This window comes from Diceros bicornis, chromosome 32 (assembly GCF_020826845.1).
Source record: "Diceros bicornis minor isolate mBicDic1 chromosome 32, mDicBic1.mat.cur, whole genome shotgun sequence".
NCBI classification, from domain to species: Eukaryota; Metazoa; Chordata; class Mammalia; order Perissodactyla; family Rhinocerotidae; genus Diceros; species Diceros bicornis.
The window spans coordinates 11,954,757-11,980,726 of record NC_080771.1 but is presented as its reverse complement, the minus strand read 5'-3'; the positions used below and the strand labels follow the sequence as shown (position 1 = coordinate 11,980,726).

Here is a 25,970-nt window from a genome sequence, read left to right as displayed (position 1 = left end):
CTCCCTGTCCGCGCCCGCCGGCCCTCCGCTCCGTCCTGCAGCTGCCCACTGCCCTCTCGCCGCCCACCATGGCCCTGCTGCACTCCGGCCGCGTCCTGTCGGGGGCCGCCGCCGCCCTCCACCCAGGCCTCGCTGCCGCGGCTTCCGCCAGAGCCAGGTAAGCAGGGGAGACCGGGACGGAGCCGGGATGATGGGCCTGCCCAGCCGAGCTGCGGGCGCCCCAGGACATCTACCCCGCTCCGAGCACGCGCGCGCGCGCACACACACACACACACACACACACACACACACACACACACACACACACTTTCCCTGCCTCCGGTCGGCTTCACTGGGGGCTGAGGATTGAGCATCCGCGCCTCGCAGTGACCCCCGGGGTCCTGCAGCCCTCCCCTACCCTGTCCCCAGGACGGCAGGAGAGCGTGCCAACGCGTTCCCCTGGGTTAGGAAGTGTGGCCCTCTACGGCACCCGGACTCTCATTCAAGGGTGGGGGGGTCATGGGACGCAGATTCGGGGTGGGGGGGTGGACGGGCGAGGGGAGAGCACGCGGTCTGCGGCGCCGGGCCGGCCTCGCGCCGATTGGCTGCGGCGCCGGGGGGCGCTGGTGCCCTTGACGTGCTGCCCTAGGGGACAGCGGGGCTCCCCTGTCGTGGCCTCCCTGGGGACCGAGCGGGGTTGGTGGGGCGGTGGCTGGCTGCCGTTTGTGTCCTGGGGGGAGGCAGGTTCCCGGGGCTCTGGCTCTCAGGACCGGCTTTCCTCTCTGCGTTCCGTGACCTTGGCGCGCGGCATCCTCCCAGCCTTGTTCCCGCCTGAGTCACCGGTGACCCCCCCCACCCCGCCCTTTGACCTTTGGCTGGAAAAGGGTCGGGGTGCGGTGCACCTCCCCTTTTTTTTTAAGCCCTTCGGAGGTCTGGCCTTAGGGAAGTCGCCGTGCTTCCTCTCCATCTCCACTCTTTCAGTTAGTAAATGTCTTGTCACCCCGGTTCCACAGAACCAGGCACTGGACCAGATGCTGGTCATAGATACAGCGGTGAACAGGCCTGAGGGAGGGGCAGGTGTCACTCAGAAAATTACAAATATGTAATTTCAACCTGTTTGTTAAGTGCTGCAGAGAAAAAGTACGGTGCATTAAAAGAGTTGGTAATTCCTTCCTAGTGGAGACCTAAGCTGGGTGATTAATTCGCTCAAGAAGCCTATTTGGGACAGAATCCTTAAGCACTCTCTAGTCGGGAACCGAGTCTCTAAACCACTCCAACCAGATATTAATTCCAGGCAGCAAATCCGTGACCTGCCCTACGCCGTGCCTTGGCCTTTCGTTTGGATGTATGCACGGTGTCTTTAAGCCAGCAGAACAGTTTGTCCTTTCCAAAACCCCAGGCTCTTGGCAATACAGTTTTGCCCAGGCTTTCAGACTTTCTTCTCTCTCTGTTTTGGTTCCTTCTTGGCACACCGTTAAGGTGTGCTCTTTCAGCCAGCCTACGTAGTAGACCAGAGTTAGGGAGAAGTTATCATTTATGCAGCAAATTTGGAGAACAGAAAGGAGTGCCTAAAGTTATGGGAAGAGAAAGTCTGTTTCACCGTTTTAGTCATCTTAAAATAATCTCTTGTTTTATGGATTTGGCTGGGTGGCCTACAGCTCTACTTAAAGTGCTGGGTGAAAATGCCTATGGGTGTAACCTTTTAGTCATTCTTTCAATTTGAGAGCCTGACTCATTTTACTTTCCTGTCTTTTCCCCATTAGAACATAAGTTCCGTGAGAGCTGTACCTAGTACTTTGTTCACTGTTATATCTCAGCACTTAAAGAGTGCCTGGCGTGTCTTTCAAATGGAATATTTTTATTTTAAACCTCGATTTTTAAATTAGTGCAACAGCAACAAATGTGACATTTTAGTATTGTATCTCAGATCAAAGTCTAAAATAAACATACAGGGGACCCATAGTTGTGCAAAATGTGTACAAAAAAATAAAGTCTTAAAATATTTGAGCTGCAAATGCAGCTGAGGAGGTTCTGTTCAGGTTTAAACACTGAATCATGCTTGGATGATAGAACCAGATGGCCTATCTGGCCATGAGTGTTAACGGTTCAGACGCCAAGGGAGTGAGAACTTTCACTCACCAGTGCAGAAGTGATCTTTACCCAAAGCCAAATGGTAAAAGTAGAAAACATTTAAAATAAACTCAGGTAATTGAAGTTTCTTTTTTTTTTTAATTGATGTCATAATAGTTTATAACATTGTGAAATTTTAGTTGTACATTATTGGTTGTGAGTCACTGTATAAATACATCCCTTCCTCCCTATGCCCACCCCTAACCCCCTTGCCCCTAGTAATCACCAAACAGTTCTCTCTGTCCATGTGTTAGTTTATCTTCCACTTATGAGTGAAATCATGCGGTGTTTGTCTTTCTCTCTCTGGCTTATTTCCCTTAGCATAACACCCTCCAGGTCCATCTGTGTTGTTGCAAATGGGACAATTTGTCTTTTTTTCTGGCTGAGTAGTATTCCATTGTAAATATATATGTACCACATTGAAGTTTCTTTTTTTTTTTAAACAGCTCATTCTACTACAGTGAGACCTCGGCAATTGGTATTTTGAAGAGCTGAGGATTTGTCCTTTGAAATACTTAATTTTCATACTTGGATCATTTATTTTATTTATTTTTATTGAGGTAACATTGCTTTATAACATTATATAAATTTCAGGTGTACGTCATCACATTTTGATTTCTGTGTAGACTGCATCATGTTCACCGCCCAAAAACAGCCATCCGTCACTGTGCACATGTGCCCTGTTACCCCCTTCTCCCTCCCCTATCCCCCACTTCCCCTCTGGTAACCACCAATCTGATCTCTATGGCCATGTGTGTGTTTGTGGTGGTGGTTGTTGTTTTTATCTTCTACTTATTAGTGAAATCATATGGTATTTGACTTTCTCCATCAGACTTATTTTGCTCAGCATAATACCCTCAAGGTCTGTCCATGTCACAAATGGCAAGATTTCATCTTTTTTTATGGCTGAGTAGTATTCCATTGTGTGTATATATACCACATCTTCTTTATCCTTTCATCCATTAGTGGGCATGCTTGGGTCATTTAAATGGAGCTAAGTTCCAGTGTTTCATTTAGCTGCATTTTTTTTTTTTTGGAGGAAGATTGACCCTGAGCTAACATCTGTTGCCAATCTTCCTCTTTTTTTTTTTCCTCCCCAAAGCCCCAGTACATAGTTGTATATGCTAGTTATAGGTCCTTCTGGTTCTTCTGTGTGGGATGCCACCTCAGCATGGCTTGATGAGTGGTGAGTAGGTCTGCGCCCAGGATCCAAACCAGCAAATCCCAGGTCGCTGAAGCAGAGCATGCAAACTTAACCACTACGCCACCAGACTGGCCCCTAGCTACATTTTTTAAAACAGAAAGCACTACACATTTAACCTTTTCTTGTTGACCTGTGCTGTAAAAGCATAGTGAGGTGACATCAGACATAGTCATAGGTCAATAAAGAAAAAAATATGCTAATGTATTTGATTTATAATGATTTGTTTTTAATTACTTAATTCTGATTAGTTTTTAGTGAAATAACTGAAGGAGAATCATGAGACCCTTTAGAAAGGCAGTGTGGGGCCAGCCCTGTGGCATAGCAGTTAAGTTCACCTGTTCCCCTTTGGCAGCCTGGGGTTCGCCAGTTCGGATCCTGGGCGCGGACCTACTCACCGCTCCTCAAGCCATGCAGAGGCGGTGTCCCACTCGGCATCGCGTAGAAGAACTACAACTCTACAACTATAATACACAACTGTGTACTGGGGCTTTAGGGAGAAAAAAGAAAAAGAGGAAGATTGGCAACAGATGTTAGCAGAGGACCAATCTAAAAAAAAAAGAAACAGAAAGTCAGCGTGCAATAGTGGTACAATAATGGGTAGTCAGAAGATCAGAATCATTGTATTGTTTTTGCCATTTTTAGCTCTGTGATCATGAGCAAATTAATTGACTTCTCTTCTTATTTTAAAATAAGAACATGAGTGGGGCCGGCCTGGTGGCAGTGGTTAAGTTCGTGCACTCTGCTTCCACAGCCTGGGGATCACAAGTTTGGATCCCAGGGGTGGACCTATGCACTGCTCATCAAGCCATGCTGCGGCGGCATCCCACATACAAAATAGAGGAAGATGGGCATGAGTGTTAGCCCAGGGCCAATCTTCCTCACCAAAAAAAAAAAAAAAAAAAGGAACGTGAGGGAAAGCATTTTAAAAACTATAAAGCACTGGGTAGACTCCCAGGGAAATTGCAAGGCATTCGAATTGGAAATGCTTTTCTGAATACTTTGGACCTAACATCTTTTGGTTGGCCGATCAGTATTGCTTAATGCCTGAGGCTTTGCACTTCTGTCCAAAGTGCATTGATAGGAATCACTTTGTAGGCCACAGCTTGTCAGCATTGATTTTGTCCCAGAGCACTCTTGTTTTCATCTACTACTATCCCTTTAAAAACATCACAGTTCTTACAATGTGGGCATTGAGTCTTTCCCCTTTTAAAGAATGGAGTAATGAAGGGTGTGGAGGACCTGAACCTGGTTACTGATGTAGGACTCATCAAATTGAGGGTCCCTGCTCCTATATTTAGATTGTTCGAGATTCAGTATTTTCAAATTGCTGTTAGACTTCTTCTTAAAAGATACCACTCTTGGGCCGGCCCCGTGGCTTAGCGGTTAAGTGCTCGCGCTCCGCTGCTGGCGGGCCGGGTTTGGATCCCGGGCGCGCACCGATGCACCGCTTCTCCGGCCATGCTGAGGCCGTGTCCCACATGCAACAAGAATGTGCAGCTGTGACATACAACTATCTACTGGGGCTTTGGGGGAAAAAGATAAATAAATAAATAAAAGTTAAAAAAAAAAAAGATACCACTCTTAATCAGATATCTGCCAGAAGACTCAAAGCTGTCATTTCTGAGAGAATTTCTATGCTAGAAAACTTTTTAAAGAACGTGACAAATAAGTGCTTTTCACACTATTTAACAAGAATAGTGCCTTCTGTCCTGGGAGTTAGGGGAAGCGGCTCTGTCATTATTGATTGAAGACCTACTAGACAGAACCATCTTTTTAAAAATGAAAATTGCTTGCTAGAAGTTCTCTATGATATGTCCTTGACATTAGAGTGTTCCTTTCACTCTTTAGCTGGTGACAGTGATGTAGGTAGGCAGGTGGCTACTTGTTTTCTGGGTCTGAATTGTGGGGAGGAAATAACCAAAGCTTTCTTCAGGCCCAGTTCAGAAGTTGCTTCAAGGTATCTGTTTCCTACTATTGCTTGGATACTGGAACAACCAGGCAACCTAGAGCAACGAAAAAGAGTGAGAGGGATTTTGAGTCCTGGCAGTAGAGATAGTGAGGAGGAGGAATGATAATGTCTCTTGAGACTCTAGAAAAAACTAAGTGGTAATAACTGAAAAGCAGGAAAGACCTACATTTGGCCATAAAGTCTTATGACCCGATGCTCCTTGAATGCTCTACATACTTGGCCTGACCAGGCTCCATGCTAGTGGCACAGTGGTTATAAATAAAAGGGTAGTAGTTTAATTTAGTAACTGATACCAGCTAGCATCAAGCACTCGCTCTGTACCAGGCTCTGTTCTGAGTGTTTTGTATTTCATAACTCCTTTCATCCTTGTAACAACCCTGTGAGATAGGTACTGTTGTGCCCCCACTTGACGGGTAAGAGAAGTTGAGACTTAGAGAAGTTAATTGACTTGGCTGTGCTCACACAGCTGGTAAGTGGCTGAGCTGCTATTGAATCCATGCAGTTTGCTCAGTACTGACATCGTCCAAGGCAACCTATTAAAAGAAGTAAAAGCCTGGGAAATCCAAAAATGGAATGATCCACCTTCAATAACAGAGAATTAGCTGAACATACCAGTTACAGCTATTGAGACTGAGGCAATTTTCAACTTGTTGGGAGAGCATAAATTTACCTGTGTGCTGCCACGTCCATCCGGCCATCCACTGTGCCTCATGGAGCAGTGAGGTATATGAGTGCTGACTGGCCACCGGGTCGACAAGAGAACGATTGTTGGGAAAGAAATTCTAATGAAATAATCCGCCGAGCTTGTCAGCATACTGAACACAGAGAACTTTCATTGTCCCATGCTGAAACATCTGATCATTGGGATTGGATAAATGATTACTAAGAGAACATGGGCTATTTCACCTAAGTAATTTGGAACCTTGCTTTCCCCTTCCGCTTGCTACTACAACACCCCCTCCCTCCACCCCCCAGCTCTTTCTCACCCTTAGCGTTTATTCTTTTTTTGTGTGTGAGGAAGATCAGCCCTGAGCTGACATCTGATGCCAGTCCTCCTCTTTTTGCTGAGGAAGATTGGCCCTGGGCTAACATCGGTGCCCATCTTCCTCCACTTTATATGGGACGCCACCACAGCATGGCCTGACAAGCGGTGACTCTGTCCGCACCTGGGATCCAAACCTGCGAACCCCGGGCCGCCAAAGCGAAGCATGCTCACTTAACCGCTGTGCCACCGGGCCCGCTCCATTAGCCTTTATTCTTATGCCTCTGCTTGGAATGCTTTTTTCCTCCTTTCATCCTTAGCACTTGGCTCATAGGTCACCTCCTCCTGGAAGCATTCCTAAGCTTATACTTATCTCCCCTTCCTAGGCTATTAGGTCCTCTCCTAAGGGCCCCTATAAATAATATTCTGTGCCCTGAGGCTGTCTTTGTATCACTGTACATTATCCCTCCACCCCCAGCCTGCATTGTTTATCACTCCCGTTGGTCACCCCACTGGGCTAATCTGGGCTAACCACAATGTGAGGGATTGTGTTTTATTCTTCTTTATATTCCCAGCTCTTGGCACATAACAGGTTCTCAGTGATTGATTTAGAGATCATAAAGACTTTGTTTCCTGCAATATGAAACTGTGAAAAAAAAAAAATTTCTTGCTTATTTCCCCTGAAGAAAAACAGTAGAATATAATCTTTTTCTCAGAACAGTAATTTACCATAAGGTAAAACCTTAGTTTGATACATTAATGCATCTGTGCTGCCAGGAGAGTGTTTATTGGGAAAAAGAGATGGTGCTTCTCTGGGGCCCTCTAGGAAATCTGAAAGATAGTTTTAGGTGAAACATAGCCTGAAATTTTTGTGTTCTTTGTTTAGGATTCAATTTTGGGAAATCAAAGAGTTGTTAGATATTTGATCACTTGATAAGACAGGATTTGTGAGTGCCTGAGAAATAATCACTGCATACCTATTTAATCAAAACAACAATAAAACATTCATATGAATCATATAACATGATGGTAAAGAACCTTAGCCATTTCATATGTGCAGCACCATTTTTGTTTGTTAGTTTTGTTTTTTCCTTAAATAATCAAGGACATAAGAGTCAACATAAAGCATAGAGAACGTATTCTGGTAAAACACAGAATCTCTCCTATCTAGGCAGATTACACAGAAGGTAAAGAAATAACCTTTCATATTGTAAGTAAAGTCATTAATCACTAAACCAAGGAAGATTGAGCAGAACTTTGTTAAAATGTTAACACCTTTCATAGCTTCTTTTCAAACTCAGTTATTATAAATCAAAACAAAATTCCCTTTCCAAGGTTTGTCCTTACACACTCTTTAATATTTACAACAAACTGACTTTTTAGGATAGTATAACAGATTTCTCCTACGGTAATTTAATTTCTGATACGGTAAATGTTGGTAATTATACCCCAAATAAATAAAATCTCTTTCGGGTCCTCAGTAAGTTTTAAGAGCATAAAGGGATGCAAAGACCAAAATGTTTGAGAAGCACTGCTTTAGGACAACACAACTCTTTTTCCTTGAAAGACAAAAACATACACAGTTGTATTTCTCTGTCACTATTGATCCTGATATAGAGTCAACTTATTAATTTTAACTTTTAACCAAAGTAACTTTCATTTCGCAAACAAAATGAGGAGGGCATTGATATCAGTCCTACACGAGCATTTTAGCACACTAGTAAAGCTCATGAACACTTAGAGGCACACACACATCCCTTTTATACCTTCTTAAAATGGCAACAAAGAACATGTTCGCTAAAATGACCCAAAGCTATAGCCTCTTTAAAGCAGATAAAATTAAGCAAAAGTATATAAACTTTAAATTAGGCTTAGTAATCAATGTGTCAGTAATTTATCTTGCTTAGAAATTATCTAGGTATCCAATGATTAATTAATCCATTAATTAACTCATTGTAATATCAGTCCAAGATTTTAAGTTACTTAAAGATTTTAGAAATTGTCTTCAGACTGACATATTACAAAACATATTACTGTTCTCCCAAAAACCCATAACCCCGGTCTAAGGAGAAAAACGTCAAACAAATTCCAGTCGAGGGGCATCCTACAATCTGCCTGACCAGTCCTCCCCAAAACTGTCAAGGTCATCAGAAAGAAGGACAGTCCGAAACTGTCACAGAAAGAGGAGCCTAAGGAGACACGACAACTAAGTTTAATGGAGTATCCTGGAACAGAAATAGAACACTTGGTAAAAACTAAAGAAATCTGAGTAAATTGTGGGCTTAATAATGTATCAATATTGGTTCATCAGTTGTAACAAATGTACCCTACTAATATAAAACGTTAATAATAAGAGGAAACTCTTCAGGGGCAGTTTATGGGAACTCTCTGTCAATTTTCTGTAAATCTAAAACTATTCTAAAAACTAAAATCTATTAATAGAAGAGTCAAAATATATCATTACTATTGAAATTAAAAATTTGTCAGAATAGGGGCCGGCCCAGTGGCACAAACGGTTAAGTGTGCACGCTGTGGTGGCCCGGCGTTTGCCGGTTCGGATCCCGGGCGTGCACCGACGCACCACTTGTCAAGCCATGCTGTGGCGGCGTCCCATATAAAGTGGAGGAGGATGGGGATGGATGTTAGCCCAGGGCCAGTCTTCCTCAGCAAAAAGAGGAGGATTGGCAGATGTTAGCACAGGGCCGATCCTCCTCACCAAAAAAAAAAAATTGTCATAATAATAACTACTTGAACACAAATTTACAGTTTTCATAATTTTAAACATCATATGGGAGTAATATTAGCTTATTTTATCAGTAAACCAGTATAATTTTAAGAAAAACAAACCCATGTAGAATAAAATATATGCTTGTATTATACTTACCAAGAATAAATAAAAGACATAGCTATTTTTATTAAATCAAAATTAAACTAGTCTCATTTATCCAGGATTTACTTCACTCATATGAACTTGAATATTTAAAACATTTCTGAGTCTCTTTAAGAAAAAAAAAATTGAGTCTAGCACATTTTGAAGTACTAGAAATTCAGTCTCTATAACACAATCAGAACAGAGGACCTTCAATTTGAGGTTTTTATAATCTAATTTATGTCTCCAGAAATGGAAAACATTTCACATTCAGACACTCAGAGGTAAAACCAAAAAAAAAGCCTTTCTGAATTACCGACACAGAGAGCTTATAGCTCTTCAGATCTGTAACTTCAGCCAAAGGTAAAGAGTAAACATACACAAAAAAATCTCACAGATCTGATTTTAAAAAAAAAAAAAAAGATGCAAAGAAACAAACCAGATTATCATCTCTCACCCACCAGAGACTAGGTCTCTGCTCTCCACTTAAGAGATCACTGAATGGTCAGAGCATGAAGCCAGACTCCCAGTCAGTGCTGCCAGTGGGGACTAGCTTATTGGCCGTAAGTGAACCAGAACCCCCAAATCAGTAGGGGGTGGGTAGCAAGCTAGAGAAACAGAGTTATACAGTTATACTGCCTCTTGGAAGTCCCTCGGGGGGTGCACTTCCCCAGCAACACAGTTCACCTGGCCCAGTCAGGTGACTCCACTGGGCCGACGGCTAGGACTGTTAAAGGATAATTTTTTAAGGTAAAATCATGACTCTCATACAAATATAAAATAATGAACATTGTCGACCATTTTAACTCCATAAGTAATGAAATCAGTAAAATGTCACAGCCAGTTCTTCCAGCTGATTTTTAATTCCTAAGTACCTCGCGCTTCTCTGACATCCTCTCCACGCCTACTGTGTATCGTCTCCCCCGGTTCAGGCCCTCCTCCTCTCTGTCCCTCTGGCTGGCTAATGAACCAGATTCCTCAGTGATCCTTCTGCATCTATCCTTACCGCTCTGCGTTCAGCACCCCACCTTGCGACCAGATGGGATCTAAAAAGGCAAGTCCATTCATGTCACTCCCTTTACCTGATCACCGCCCCCCCAAAAAAAAAGACTTCAGTGATTTTACATATTTTCAGTATATCCAGGGTGGAGCCCAGGAACCTGTATTTTTATCAAGCTTTCCAGTGATGCCCTTAACAAGTGTGGGAACAGGATAAAACCCAAGCCCCTTGGTGGGGGGGGGGGTCACATAATACTCTTGCGCTGGCCCTTGCTTCCTCCTCTAGTCTCATCTTTTACAACTCTTAGCTTCTCACTGCCTAGTTACTTGATGTATTCTTTGCCTGGGAATTCAGGTCAGGTCTGGTCTGCTTTCAGAGCCTACACGTGCACCCTGCCCTCCCCAGGATGATTCCAGGGTCCCTCTTCTGCTTCTTGTAGCATTTGCAGTGGAATTATCAGTCTTCTCCACTCTTCTGTGAGGTGCTTTGAAGTCTTAAGCATTGTAGGATTATTGGTGCCTATTGCTTTACCCTGTGCATAATAAAAATGCAAACCTTAGTTGAAATGGATTTTTGGCAGACCCGAGACGTCTCTGGCCGTGGAAATCTAGCTACTGGGACTAATGTCTTGTATTTCCCATTTCAGCTCCTGGTGGGCCCATGTGGAGATGGGGCCCCCAGATCCCATCCTGGGAGTCACAGAAGCCTATAAGAGAGACACCAACAGCAAAAAGATGAATCTGGGAGTTGGTGCCTACCGGGATGATAATGGAAAGCCTTACGTGCTCCCTAGTGTCCGGAAGGTAAGCTTGCCATCCATCTCCTGCTTGATCAGGATGAATAAACTGAAAGGAGCTCCTGCAGAGTGGCAGAGAGACTGCTGGAATGGGAGTCAGGAGACCTGGGTTTGAATTCTGATGCTAACTGCTTCAGTCACTTGGGTTGTCTGGGCCGTAGTCTCCTTGGCTGTAAAAGTAAGAGGTTGGAACTACATGGTCTTTTCCAAGATTGGACTTCCCTGATTATCTATAGAACAGGCATAGTGTCATGTTTAATCCCAAGGGTGCAGAAAAGGATCAAGAATTTAAACGTTGTCTTTTGGTGATAAACTTTGTCTCTTGTCTCTTTGCGGATGAGAATTTCTGTTGTTATTTCCATTTTTCTCATTTTGATTGCCTTAATAAAGCCCTTCTACGAGGCATGCTCAATCCTTTCTTCCTATTGAACTATAGAATAATTTTATTTTTGTTGTATTTTTATTAGTAGTCTTTCTGTGGGTTGTCATTATCACTATAAATAATATGACTAATCCCCTTAGAATGGTTATTTAAAAGAAAGTATGAGTTTTCTTTCCATCTGCACATCCTCTGATGAAATATGAATGTGCTGCTTTATCACTTCCAAAAGTGGGGTGGTGATGTGTGCTTCTTCCATACAGCAGAGCTAGGCACCGTGAGGAGAAGTTAGAGGAGAGTGCTTCTGGGCGAGAGTGAAGAGCTCTGTAGTCATCTGAGTTGTGCACGGTGCAGTAGGCGCGCTCAGGCCCTCCTGAGCCGGTGCGGTAATAGAGCGTGGGCTGAGTAAACCACCGAAAGAAGAAATTTCAGAGTGTATGGAGTGTGGATTAGGTGTCATCTCTATAATTCTCTTGAGTAGAAAAAGGGACTCAAGAAACAATTGTGATGAGAAGGCTCACTCAAAAACTGCCCACTGCTGGGTCTCGGGTCGTGCGGGGATTGCTTTGAGTCTCGCTTTGGGTCTCCGTAAGTCAGTTGAAAGTATTCAGCAAGTGTTAGCTACTGTTGCAAGCTGGAACACCACCACACACTTTTGTGCATTACCTCATCAGCTCTTCACCTCAGCCATATGAGGTGTAGACATGGTTGTTTCCTCATTTGACAAATGAAGACACTCAGCCTCAGGAAGGTTAATAATTTGCACGGGGTCACACAGCCAGTATGGCACAGCCAGGCCTCTGACTCGAAAGCATGAAGATATGTGGCTATTACTATTAACCTTTGAAGTTCTTAGACTGACATATACCTTGAAATACTTCTTTTTATGTATTTAGTCTGATTTTATCATCTTATATCTACTTCAAGTGTGTCTCTTAAACCTTGTTCTTGTGCATTCCAAGAATGCCATTTTATGTTAAATGGTAACCAAGAGATGCTGTATACCCATCCACATAAAACCTAACTTTAAAAAATAATAATAATAAAATAGAGTAAAAAATTTTAAATATTTTTGTTCTGGAATATAAAGTATAAAGTATTCTACTTAGCCTTCTTCTTGGACAGTATCTCCAAATAAAAAACAAGGCTTTACTTCTAAAATTTAACTTATAAGACGTTGCCTATTAATCATGATATAATTCCAGGTGAGGAGAAGAAACTAAATGGATGCGTTTTCTCTGTCCAGGCGGAAGCCCAAATGGCTGCAAAAAATTTGGACAAAGAATACCTGCCCATTGGGGGACTGGCTGAGTTCTGTAAGGCATCTGCAGAGCTGGCCCTGGGGGAGAAGAGCGAAGTGTTAAAAAGTGGCCGGGTAAGCAGCGCGCACTCTGGCATCGTTCAGGGTCTGTCTTTAAATTTAACAGATTAAACAAATTTGCAATAATTTAAATAAGGAAAGATGCATCGCTTTGTGTGTGATGATAGTTTTGAAGTGGCCACAGTATTGCTAATATCTCTTTTTTAGATAGTAAATTGGCACTAATTAAATAAAAGATTTCATATAACACCAGTTCCAAAAATGCAGTAGTAATTTGACTGATAGGTTCGACATTGCTTTTGCTGTTAGTCTCTGTGTGCTTATGTTCATTTTACATTGAATATGCTTTAGGGATGCCAAACTATGTCGGTTTTAAGGCCTATCATTAGCCCCCACCCTCATGCCCTGAGCTTCCAGCTTAGACGGAGGGAGCAGGTGGGAAACAAGCCACAGGTGGACTGTCAGGGCCGGAACCAGTCTGGCATCCTCTGCTGCCCCTCCACAGCCAGTTTGGACACTGAAAGAGAGCAGACCATGCTCCCTTCCCGCTGTCTTCCTCCTCTCTCAGAGGTCCAGAGAGCACCACTGCAGCCATGCCAGGAAGAATAGGTGGCCCCTAGGTGTCCCCTCCTTCCCATTCCCCAGAGGGCCCTCTTATTATGGAAGAAAGATGTCCCTGAAGGTCACTAGACATAAGCTTTTTACAAACAGATGCCCGTGTGCACCCACAGTGTGTACGCAGGCCCAGCACTTGTAATAGAATAGCATCATGCAGGTGGCTGCAGCCAGGCCACTGAACAGCCCCCTGACATGTGGGCTCGTGTGCATTATAGTTTACTTTCTTTTGAAACAGATATGTTCTTTTTTGTCTTTTTTTTTTTTTTTTTTGTGAGGAAGATCAGCCCTGAGCTAACATCCAATGCCAATCCTCCTCTTTTTGCTGAGGAAGACCGGCCTTGGGCTAACATCTGTGCCCATCTTCCTCTATTTTATATGGGACGCCGCCAGAGCATGGCTTGACAAGCAGTGCGTTGGTGCGCACCCGGGATCCGAACCTGCAAACCCTGGGCCGCCGAAGTGGAGCAAGTAGTGGAGCACGCACACTTAACCGCTGTGCCACTAGGCCGGCGCCCCAGATGTGTTCTTTAATGGATACATTTGTATGTTTAAATATTTATTTTTCTGGGTAAGTCTGAGGAAAAACACACAAAGTAGCAAAACTAAGCCAACATTTCTCCTCTCCCTGCCCCCAAAGCCGGAATAAATACAGTTTATTCGCAAGACTGGTCTAAGTCCACACGTTAGTTTATTACCTCAGAGAAAAACATACAACATCGACCCCAGGGTGATGGGGTCATGATCATAAGTTATGGGCAGAATATCGTTTGATTGATAGCCGTGCAATCAACCACCTGTTAACCTCTCATGAAAACTTCTCTATACTTCTGGAATTTTTTCTTATTCTGTGTCCATCTTACGAATTGTAACCTAAGTATAAGACTGGCCTATCTTAAAATAACATCCTCCTGTCTTTTATAAATTGCTCTGCCTTTATGAGTCATTTCTATTTTCAGAGCTACAGTTAGGTTTTTATTTCTGTCACGCCCAAGTTTGCAGAGACAAACTTTGTTTAGTAAAGAGTTTGTTAGTTGGGTTCCCCCCATTTAATCCCCTGTCCCCCAGTCCAGAAAACAGGTTTATGTTTTGTAGAGCCTTGTACTTCTATGGTGCCTTGAAAAAAAAAAAACCCTGTGGTTTCTTACTCATCCCCTAAAGTTGACCGATTTCAAGGAACAGATTTACCTCAGGCATCTCCCCATTACCCAAAAGATAATATTTTCAGATTATCTTTTGTCATAGAAGGGAACCTCTTAGACAACTTTAAAATGAAGAAATGTTATTCTAATGTACTTGTTAACTTGCTTTTCAAGATGGCTCATTTTTTGATGTTCAGAGAGTCATTCAATTTTGTATAATTCTAGAATAATATTTTAATGTAGTGACTGTTCTTAGTGTCTTTTTCTCTCTGTAAAAATCACTACTTTTTCATAAGGGGCATGGGATTTTTGTGTCCTGAAGGTTTCTCACATAACGCAGGATGACACTAATAACAGGCCATAAGAAATTAGTTGCTACATCAGCAAAGGCATTGAAAACTGAAGAGACGCTCTTTTGAGAACCTGTGAGGAGAGTCAATCTGTCTCTTAGAAAATGGAGAAATGACATAGTAGTACTGTTCTCTCGTTTCTGAATATTCTTTCGGAACGTTATCTTCGGCTTCTAAGGAAGGAAGGGTGCTGACTGTACAGAGCCTCTCTTCGGGCTTGACCTCGGTTTTATTATGTTGCATCCTGTACAGAGGGTTGCACCTCACTCACTGTGCGTGTCTCTCCTTCAGTATGTCACCGTGCAGACCATTTCTGGGACTGGGGCCTTAAGGATCGGAGCCAATTTTCTGGTGAGTCTTTCTGGAAACTCCTTCAGGAAAGAGCTGTAAGACCATCTGTAAGTTGACAAGGATGATGGGGTTTCCTATTATTGCATGTGTGTTTGCTGACCCAGAAGTAGATTTCCTCTTGCCACAAAGCTAGAAGATTTCCTGTTCTCGGATAAATGAAGTCAGTGGAGGGGAGGATGAAAGTACTTAAAAGAAATTACAAGGAAGATATAATAATAATAATAATATTATAAGATAATATTATAATAATATAATTTGTTGAACACATACTATTACTAGGAGATTTGTGTTTTAACTTGTTTAATCTTCATGAAGGAGGTTGAGTTAACACTAAATGAAGTGTTGAACTAACAAATGAAGAAAGTGAGGCCCAGGCAGGTCCTTGGGGACAACAGCCAGTATAATCTTCAGAGCCTGCATTCCAACCCAGGCAGTCTCACTGTGAGTCACTACTCTCAATCATAGAGAGAAGCTGAGTTTCAATAGAGAAAAATGTCCCCTCAGTAAAATATCAACTTTTCTTCGCTCTCCTTTCTTCACTTTTCCATTCCCTTTCATCCCATCTTTTAGCAAAGATTTTTTAAGTTCAGCCGAGATGTCTTTCTGCCCAAACCATCCTGGGGAAATCACACCCCCATCTTCAGGGATGCTGGCCTGCAGCTACAGGGTTACCGGTACTATGACCCCAAGACGTGCGGCTTTGACGTCACAGGCGCCCTAGAAGACATTTCAGTAAGTGGCTCTCACTGCAGGAGGGGTGAAGACTCAAGGAATAAACCTCTTTGTAGAGATTTGATGTCTCCCAGCTAGGTCTTAATACCTGACTTAAAATACGAGAGATGGGCTTATTCCCAGACCTCGGGTCATCTTTGTTACTTATCAAATAATAGTGACCCTATGGCATTTCAGGTAAACTATCTCCTTTAAAGCTGCAAAGTAATCTCTTGGTTGTTTATCTCTTTAGAAAATACCACAGCAGAGTGTTATTCTCCTGCACGCCTGTGCCCACAATCCCACAGGAGTGGACCCTCGCCCTGAGCAGTGGAAGGAAATAGCAACAGTGGTGAAGGTGAGGAGGGTAAACTGACTGGGGACAGTTCTGTTTTTAGTAACTAGCTTTAGATGCTTAACTTGGCAACATCTAACAGTGAGAATTAATTCACCTTGAGCCTGCATGAAATTTCCATGCATTGTTAAGTTGCCAGGAAAGAGCTCATTTGCATAATTAGCGGTTCTGTAATTGATGATACAGGAGCAGTTTGAAAATAATTTTTGCTTCTCAGCCTAGTTGTAGAGAATTCTGATAAAACTTGTCATTGGCTAGCCTGATCAGCAGGCATCCACTGGTCCCAGCATGTCTGCTGCTGGTGCCTACATTTGCCCTGGTCAGTGGTTACTTGTTCAACCTTTATCCACTTTTTCATGTCCCGGCCTGTCCTTGCTACTTTCCTCAGCATTGCTGATATCATGTATAGGGTCAGCTATCAGAGAAGGCTCTAGTCAGAATTCCTAGGGAAGAAAATATTTCTGTTGCTGTGTGTCCTTGTTTTCACTCCTTTTTTTCCCTTTCTTTACATTCTGTCAACCCTAAGCTGCAAACAGAATGAGACAGAGAAAGAGCATTCAGAGGGCACTTTCAAGATGAGACGGTTCTAAGAGGCCGTCCCGTGAGCCCTGGGTATGAGTCGGCCAGTTACATTACCCCAGAAAAGGCTGATACTGGTCCTGTGTTGACTGGACCAGAATCATTACCCCGACTACTGCGGGCCTGAAAAGAGCTTCCTGTTTGACCATTCGGGGCAGGTTGAAATTAAGATTCTCTTTTCTTAATGTCTTCTTGAGGGACCATATCTACCAAAGTAAAAAAGTATATGTTGTTATCTTAACTCCATGAAAATTAAACATCTCCAAACTGCCATCTGGGGAGAAAACTGTATTGACTCTGTCTGTGTGAGGCAGCATGGTCCCCATAAGCACAGGTGCCATCTGGGGCATTGTAAGAGGGACTGCCTAAAGCTTTGGTCTTCTTCTCTTATCTTTTCCAGAAAAACAATCTCTTTGCATTCTTTGACATGGCCTACCAAGGCTTTGCCAGTGGTGATGGTGACAAGGATGCCTGGGCTGTACGCCACTTCATCGAACAGGGCATTAATGTCTGTCTCTGCCAATCCTATGCCAAGAACATGGGCTTATACGGTAAGCTAAAGGAGCCAGCATGATGTGTGAGATGGAGGGAGTGCCGGGAGAGGGTGCCACAAAGTTGTAGGGTTTGGTATGTGTATGCATGCGTGTGTGTGTATGTGTGTTCCACGTCCCTCCTTACCCAGAGAAGAAAGACGGGTAAAGTGGATTTTACTGATCTTAGCCAGCAATATCTTCTTTAGTGTCTCTGCATTCCTCCAGGAAAGAAAACTGAGTACTGCCTCTCTAAACAAAAAGTCACTGCTCCATAAGACAATAAAAGGAGGCCTTTGAATACTCTTGAGTACTCAACCTTTGTTGTACCTAGGTTCACGGTACTGTTGTATCTAGGTTCACCAAAGTTATTGAAAACTTTTTATTTATAACAGAGAGTTATTTTTGCTTCTGATGAAAATAGATAATATGTAGCAAATTCACTCATGATTTGCTTCAGCATTTTAGACAGGAGAGCTAGAAGACAAGACCCATTTTGTCTTTTCAGGTGAGCGTGTGGGAGCCTTCACTATGGTCTGCAAAGATGCTGATGAAGCCAAAAGGGTGGAGTCCCAGTTGAAGATCTTGATCCGGCCCATGTATTCCAACCCTCCTCTCAACGGGGCCCGGATTGCCTCGACCATTCTGACCAGCCCTGATCTGCGAAAACAATGGTAAAGGCATATTGCCACCCCCCAGCCATCCGCCTTTCCCAGCACTGATCCTTCAAAGCTCGATTATAATTGGCAACTTGTGACATACCAGACCATACAGCTTCCGTAGGTGGAAAGAGAGGAAGGGACAGAGGAGGGTGCGTTTGTTAGCACTTTCAGATAAAGATGTTGGAGACAAACATAATTCAGAAATGGCAGTGTCTTTTATTCCATCATCTCCATGTTAAGTAAAACCTGCCTTCTCCTAAATTTCAGTTCAAATTGAAGAACCTTACGTAGGAAAACTTTCTTAAGAATGTCTTATTTTTTGTTCTTATCCTAATAATAGCTACCTTGAGTCAGTATTTCTGTATATTTGGTTTTTATTATCTATACCATCTGAATCTCTTAGACCTGTGCTCTAAGTTAGTGTTACTCAATCTTTTTTACCACAGTCCACGTAAGACATATAGTTTATTTACATCATGACCCTGAATATACGTTGCCTCTGTGTGTTTATCTAACTGAAACAGTTACCAAAACTCAATACTTAAGCTTCATGTGCTATACTCCAATATATTCTAAATGCCAATTACCTCCAACTGCATTGAATTTATGACCTACTAATGGGTCATGACACACAATTTAGAAAATATTGCTCTAGGTCAGGAGTTGGCAAACTATATTCTGTAGGTCAAATCTAGTCTACCTCCTATTCTTGCAAATAAAGTTTTATTGGGACACAGCCACACCCATTTCTTGACGAATTGTGTATGGCAGCTTCCAGGCCATAACAGCAGAGTTCAGTAGTTGTGACAGAGAGCTTATGACCCACAAAACCAAACATATTTGCAATTTGGCCCTTTATAGAAAGTTTGTCAACCCCTGCTCTATGTAATTCAGAGTTAATAAAAAGCCAAGATGCCCATAAAAGATGTGATTAGTAATATAAGAGTTTATCCTGTGTAGCTGGTTAATTGAGAGGATAGATCTCTGAGAAGCTTCTTTGGTAGAAAAGCTAAGTCTGCCGTCTGCAAGAAACTTTTATCTCCCCCTCTGGAAAAAGTTTGCCCTAACGTCTATTGCCAATCTTCCTCCCTTTTTTTTTTTTTTCTCCCCAAAGCCCCGGTACATAGTTGTATATTCTAGTTGTAGGTCCTTCTAGCTCTTCTATGTGAGCCACTGCCACAGCATGGCTACTGACAGACGAGTGGTGTGGTTCTGTGCCCGAGAACCGAACCCCAGGCCCCCGAAGCGGAGCGCACCAAACTTTAACCACTAGGCCATCAGGGCTGGCTCTCTGCAAGAAACTTTATCTGCAGCTCACCTAGTCATCATGTGACAGCTATTTTTTCTACCTTAAATTAACACTGAAATAAATAGTAAGAGTCTGGTTCAGCATAGTTCTTTCCGGTACAATAGATCATGCTAGGCTTACCCAAAAATTGACTATGTTTTAAATTATAATTTTATTTTTTCCCATTATAAAATTAGTGTGTAAGTACAATTCAGAAAGTTTGAGAGAGGGAAAACACCGTAACTCCAGTCATTGTAACCCAGCTTTTTTCTTTTTTTTTTTTTTTACATTTTTTTTTCTTTTTTTTTTTTTTGTGAGGAAGATCAGCCGTGAGCTAACATCCGATGCCGATCCTCCTCTTCTTTTGCTGAGGAAGGCTGGCCCTAAGCCAACATCTGTTCTCATCTTCCTCTACTTTATATGGGACGCCGCCACAGCATGGCATGACAACCGGTGCATCGGTGCACGCCTGAGATCCGAACCCACAAACCCAGGGCTGCCGAAGTGGAGAGCGCGCACTTAACCGCTTGAGCCACCGGGCCGGCCCCACCCAGCTTTTTTTCCTTACGTACTATCATCCACGGTTGTAACATACTGTATACCATACTGTTATATATGTAGGGGTTGGGTTGGTTTTGTTTTGTCACTTAGAATTATACTAAGCTTTTTTTACTTACTATTTTAAATGATTTTTTATATTTCCATATTCTCTAATGGTTATCAAGATTTTTTTTAACTTTTATTTTTATTTATTTTTTTTTATTTTATTTATTTTTTTTTGTGAGGAAGATCAGCCCTGACCTAACATCCATATCAGTCCTCCTCTATTTTGCTGAGGAAGACTGGCCCTGAGCTAACATCTGTGCCCATCTTCCTCCACTTTATGTGGGACGCCACCACAGCATGGCCTGACAAGCAGTGCGTCGGTGCACATCCAGGATCCAAACCTAGGCCACCAGCAGCGGAGCACACACACTTAACCACTACACCACGGGGCTGGCCCCAAGATTTTATTTATTTATTTATTTATTTTAAGATTTATTTATTTATTTTCCCCCCAAAGCCCCAGTAGATAGTTGTATGTCATAGTTGCACATCCTTCTAGTTGCTGTATATGGGACGCGGCCTCAGCATGGCCGGAGAAGCGGTGCATCGGTGCGCGCCCGGGATCCGAACCTGGACCGCCAGCATCAGAGAGCGTGCACTTAACCGCTAAGCCACGAGGCCGGCCCCAAGATTTTATTTTTTTAATGTGTGCATTTCAATACACTGGAAGCTTGTAATGCACAAAGATGACAAAGATACTGTGCCAGATGCCTAAGATGTGGTCTCTATCCTTGAGGAGTTTATAATCTGATGAGAAAGGTACACATGACATTGATACAAGACAGAATACATGCTGACTAAAGGAGGAGCTATTGATTCTAGTGGGGAGTTAGGCAGGATGTAATGAAGACAGCAGCATTTGAGCTGTGCCTTGAAGAGAGAAGCAGCCTGTTTTCCCCCAGAGGAAATGAAGGGGAAAGGAAAAACTGGACAGAGAGATATACACGAGGAAAGGCACTGGTGCACGACGTGCATCACGTAGAGTGTGCTTCAGAAGTCCCAGGTGGTTTCTATGGCAGAAACACTGAGTGTGAGGAGGATGGAGAAGCCACCAAAGCTGGGAAGGTGGGAGCAGATCGGGAAGCACCTTATATTGTTTATGTGAAGCACCTTGATATTGTGAGAAGTCAGAACTTCCTTCTGTAGCCAACAAAGAGCATGGAGGGGTTCTGCTGAGGTCGCCCCGATCTAGCCGTGGTCATACGCTCAATGCCTTTAGGACCCAGGCCTCAAAGTACAGGAAGCTGGATGGCTATGACTACAGGAAATTTAAAATCAGTGCCATGCCTGGAGGGGCCAGGGATTCCAGCTCCCGTAAGTGCCCTGCTGGTGCACTGTTGCCTGCTTCTCATTTTTTAAGAGAGGAAAAATCCACATTTTTATGTGCAAGTGCCAGTTTTAAAGTGTTTAACCGAGTCAAATAAAACATGACTAAGACCTTTAATTGGCAGTTTGTAACCTTGTTCTAACTGCATGGCGTCATCATGGAGAGATGGTTTAGGAAAGTGAACATGTAGCAACAGGGAAGTAAACTAGAAATGTTTTTACAGCCATCAGGTTGCTGAAAGCAACAGGAATTTCCCACAGAGCCACAGGAGTAGAATGGGAAGGGTAGACTCTGAGGAACGAAAAGATTGTGTCCAGAATCAAGGGAGTCAGAGGACTGTCCTCTCCAGTCCCCCAGATAGAGTAACCCCCTCTTCTTGGGGCTTTCTTGGCACAGCACTCTTCTATTCATTCTTACCTTGTCTCACCTTGTTCCATAAGTTGGTCACTTACACATTTGCTCCCAGCATCAGTTGTAAGCTTTTAAAGGCAAGGACCGTGTCTCAGGCCTCCCCTTCTCAGCGTCTAGCACGCGGCTTGGCACATTGTAGGTTCCAGTGCATTGTGTTAATTGTGCTGGCAGCAATGTTCATTCCATCCATGTTAAAAATAAGGTCATATTGTACTGTTTAATCCACAGCTTTTGCCCCCTGCGTAAAGGCTAGAGATAGCCTTCTTAAGTTTTAGAGTCATTCATTCATCCATTTTTCTTACTTACTCAATCATGTTAACTATTTTAGCTGCCTGATCAAAATAGTGTTCTGATATAAAAGAGAATGCTGTAAAATAGCTTTCTTCCTGGACCAGTGACAGCGTGTGACTCAGTCCAGGACAAAGAATTAAGGCACACTAGGGGAGCACTCAAGGGAGGTAAAAATCCTGTGAGCTGTGGCTTGTCTGTCAGTGCTTGCCCGGAATGGAGCAGCATTTTTTCTTTTTTTTTTTTGTCTTCTTTTACAGGTTGCAAGAAGTAAAAGGCATGGCCGACCGCATCATTGGCATGCGGACTCAGCTGGTCTCCAACCTCAAGAAGGAGGGCTCCTCCCACAATTGGCAGCACATCACTGACCAGATCGGCATGTTTTGTTTCACGGGACTAAAGCCTGAGCAGGTGAGTGGACGCTGATCTCTCCACGGCTGCCTGATGGATCAGCCCTTGCAAACCAGAAGCTCACCAACCTATTTGGGATTACCCTAAAAACAGTTATTTTGGAGTCCTTTTAGGTAAAGGACGTATGTAGCATTCATTTTGTTTCGTTTTTTATTAGTCATTGACCTGTCTGTATCCTCCCTGAGGTCGCAGACTTCTGAAGAGCAGAGCTTGTTTTGATCATTTTTATGATCACTGCTGCTTCTCGGAAGAGATCCAGAACAAGCGGGAGCCTGAATCCTGATAGGAGAGCTGTTCTGTAGCTGGATTCCAAATCTGTTTTTCTGCAAATGCTGAATCTAAGATTTTTTCTTCTTTTTCACTCTAAGCCAGCACACCAAATTCTGGGAATAGAGTTTAAGTGAGAAAATAGAGCTGTTATTTTTCTGTTTTAACAGTGGCTAATTGTGCCCTGCCAGGGCTGGGGAAGTCCCCCTGACCGGGAAGTGCCCAAGCTCTCTTCTGTCTGCAGGTGGAGCGGCTGACCAAGGAGTTCTCCATCTACATGACAAAGGACGGCCGCATCTCTGTGGCAGGGGTCACCTCGGGCAACGTGGGCTACCTTGCTCATGCCATTCACCAGGTCACCAAGTAATTTCCCTGGAGAGAGGGAACAGAGACAACCTTCCTGTCTTCAGCCCCTGCTGTTGTGAGATCCACATGGAGGAAGAGGGAGGGTGGATGGTGGTGAGCAGATCATTTCCTTCAACCACAGTACGTAACACTCAGCGATTCAACGTGTTTCTCAGAAAAGAACGTGTAGTGAGATAGGGCAGAGGCACCTGTGGCTGGTGTCTGGCACTTTGTGGCTCAAACCAAACTCTCCCTCATCCCTTTATCTCCAGCTTTTCCGAAAGAGTTTACACGTACAAGAAGGGCATAGCCCAAAAAAACCTATCAGTCACACCATTGCAATATTTCAGAAGCTTTAACTGAAGCCCCTTATGATGTTGGCAGTTGCTCTGTAGATCAGCATGAAAATAGCACATATGAGAGGCTGTGTGAGGAGACCTAGTTGTCACATTCACAGGCAGCTTCATGTTAGCCCTCCTGTGACTGAGTAACCTTATCAACAGACTGTATTATAGAAATCGTGTTTTAGGAAAATCAGCGAGTCTGCTGCCACTACAGCAAAGAATATAAAAGATACTGTTTCCTGTCATATTTAAGAAAAAAAGAAAGAAGGTGCTCCTTTTTAATACCTGCAGGCATTTTAATGTTCCTCTCTTCTCCCTTATCACTGCTGTTCATTTACTTAGGCACAAAGGTCTATAACTAGCCTAGATTTTCATCCTGTTCTGCTTGATTGATCATCAACTCCATACTATAGAATATGCTTATTTGAAGAATGAAGAACATAATTTACTGCTCATCCCATACCCTCACCTTTCTCGGCAGAGAATAGCGGAGAGTAGGTAACTGCACTTTATTTCAGCATCCTCTTCGGGAAGTGTTTAATTGTCTCCCGTCGGGATGTTGCCTCTGCCCAGTTGGACCTCGTACCTTCGTTCAGTGTGGTTGTGCAGTCACTCATCTCACATCATGAGACGGGCATCGCAGGGTAGAACCAGGAAAGAGGACTTTCTGGGCTTTGGTCTTAACCTTTGTGTGCTGCCAGCTGGGCTCAAGCTTCACCCTTTGGAAAGATAACCACCATCTGCTCTAATCATGTAGACTTGTTGCAGCCTGGTTTCTCTGTTACAATAAAGTTACTGTAGACCCAACCACTGCTGTGTTATTTTTTTCTTTAATGGGAGGAAAGAGTAGGAGGGGGTGTAGATCCCAGAAGTCTGGAGTCATGTCCTCTGACCATAAGCCAATAGATCTGTCATCTGCTCCAAATGTAGACTGAAGACATATGTTTGTCTTCTGTGTCTTGCTATTTGGCTTGTCCAGTCTAAAGATGCTGAAAATGTGGGTCTAATCCTTTGGACCTTGGGTGACAAGTGGAGTACCTTGAAGGATCCTGTGGATATAGGCAGGGATGAGGAGATGGAGGGGAGGTGGGAACTTAAGATGTCTACGCCACTACCCGTGGCGTAGTGGTTAAGTGTGCGTGCTTTGCTGCTGGCGGCCTGGGTTCGGATCCCGGGCGCGCACCGACGCACCACTTGTCAAGCCATGCTGTGGCGGCATCCCCCATAAAGTGGAGGAAGATGGGCATGGATGTTAGCTCAGGGCCAGTCTTCCTCAGCAAAAAAAAAAAAAAAAAAAAAAAAAAGATGTCTACAGGAGCCAAGTAGGTAATATAAACAGTGAATGTAAAGTGACAAAATGATGCAAACTGGATGTAACATGATCACTGGTGACCCACCCTCTTCCTCGGGGATGGGGAAGTTACAGGCACTGTGAGAGTGAAAGCTTGGGGTTGCTGGTCTAAAATCTTTCAAATCAAATGGAAGTCCTGACGTTTATGGGAGGTCTATTGATGCTTAGAAGTTGACAACTAATTTAATTTTTTAAAAATGATTTGCAAGCAAGATGCAAACACTGCCAATGTGCAACCTCCAGCATGAAGTCAGATGCCCCCTCGGCAGACATCTAGCAATGGCTCCTGCTTGGCATCAGTCCTGCCCAAGGTTATTCTGTCCCCTTCTGCTCAGTGCTAGGGGCCATTCAAGATGGGGCAGCTACTGGCCAGACAGGCGGTGGAGCAAGAGTCAGCCCAGAGTCCATCCACAGTGTCTTGGCAGTTGTTGGGAGGGGAAAACAGGCTCAATTCGTTCTTTCCCCCGCTTCTCACTCCTTGAGGGACGCAGTGGGCAGCGGGCTCTCTCCTGACCCCCGCCCATTGGTGTTCCTGTTGCTAATGGATACACCAAGGCGGTGAAAGGATAAGCGAGTGGACTGGTCCACTGGATGTCTTTGGAAACATATCTTAAAATGGGAAAACAATAAACATTAGTCAGCTGTTCTGTAAAGGGACGGACTGCCTAGGTTAGAGAAGCTGCTTTAAGTCTCCTTGTCTGGATCCAAAATGGTTGAAAGTGGGCTGCCAAGACCTCAGCCAGAGAAGGAGCTGGAGCGCCTTGCGGACCTTGCTATTTTTAAACACATATTGCCGGCTTACCCTCACCGAAGTCCCGTTCCTCACGGAAAACTCACATGGGGGGTGAACCTGATGTTTTTCTCAGCGGTTCAGCCTATTTGCCTTAAACTCTTTTGTAGTTTCCTAGTCTGGGTCTGAGACGTTAACGTGCTCCCACCTGGCGGAGCCTGCTCAGAAAGAAAAGTCATGCCCTTGTTTCATTATAATTTAAGGTAAAATAGTTCCCACATCTGGATCATTTGTTTAAAATATTGGTTCTCTGGCCTTACCTCTGGGCATTCTGACTCACTATCTGAGACGTGGCCTGGGAATCTATTGTTTAAAATAAGAAAAAAAGGAGCCGGCCGCATGGCATAGTGGTTAAGTGCGCGCACTCCACAGCTGGCAGCCCGGGTTTGGATCCCGGGTGCGCACAGACGCACCGCCATGCTGTGGCGGCGTCCCATATAAAGTGGAGGAAGATGGACACGGATGTTAGCCCAGGGCCGGTCTTCCTCAGCAAAAAGAGGAGGATTGGCAATGGGTGTTAGCTCAGGGATAATCTTCCTCACAAAAAGTAAAAATAAAAAAATAAGAAAAAGAAAACTTTCTAGGTGGTTCAGGTACAGCTGACATGGACCAGCCATT

General features: G+C 43.7%; 1 protein-coding gene across 1 annotated transcript; it reads left to right on the top strand.

The window, feature by feature from the left end:
• On the top strand, positions 1 to 24,018 carry GOT2 (glutamic-oxaloacetic transaminase 2). The gene is made up of 10 exons (XM_058527944.1): positions 1 to 157; positions 10,780 to 10,936; positions 12,555 to 12,683; positions 15,028 to 15,087; positions 15,658 to 15,819; positions 16,052 to 16,156; positions 17,133 to 17,283; positions 17,771 to 17,936; positions 22,105 to 22,255; positions 22,767 to 24,018. Exons 1-10 carry the CDS (start codon positions 69 to 71, stop codon positions 22,887 to 22,889), a joined length of 1,293 nt encoding a protein of 430 aa, XP_058383927.1. The 5' UTR covers positions 1 to 68; the 3' UTR covers positions 22,890 to 24,018.
• Positions 24,019 to 25,970: the final 1,952 nt, after the last annotated feature.

Bases quoted from the DNA above. Each gene is read 5' to 3' on its own strand.
- GOT2 (XM_058527944.1), top strand. From the start codon at position 69: ATGGCCCTGCTGCACTCCGGCCGCGTCCTGTCGGGGGCCGCCGCCGCC. The intron at 15,088-15,657 runs GTGAGTCTTTCT...CCCATCTTTTAG, and splicing joins GGATCGGAGCCAATTTTCTG to CAAAGATTTTTTAAGTTCAG. The intron at 15,820-16,051 runs GTAAGTGGCTCT...TTATCTCTTTAG, and splicing joins GCGCCCTAGAAGACATTTCA to AAAATACCACAGCAGAGTGT.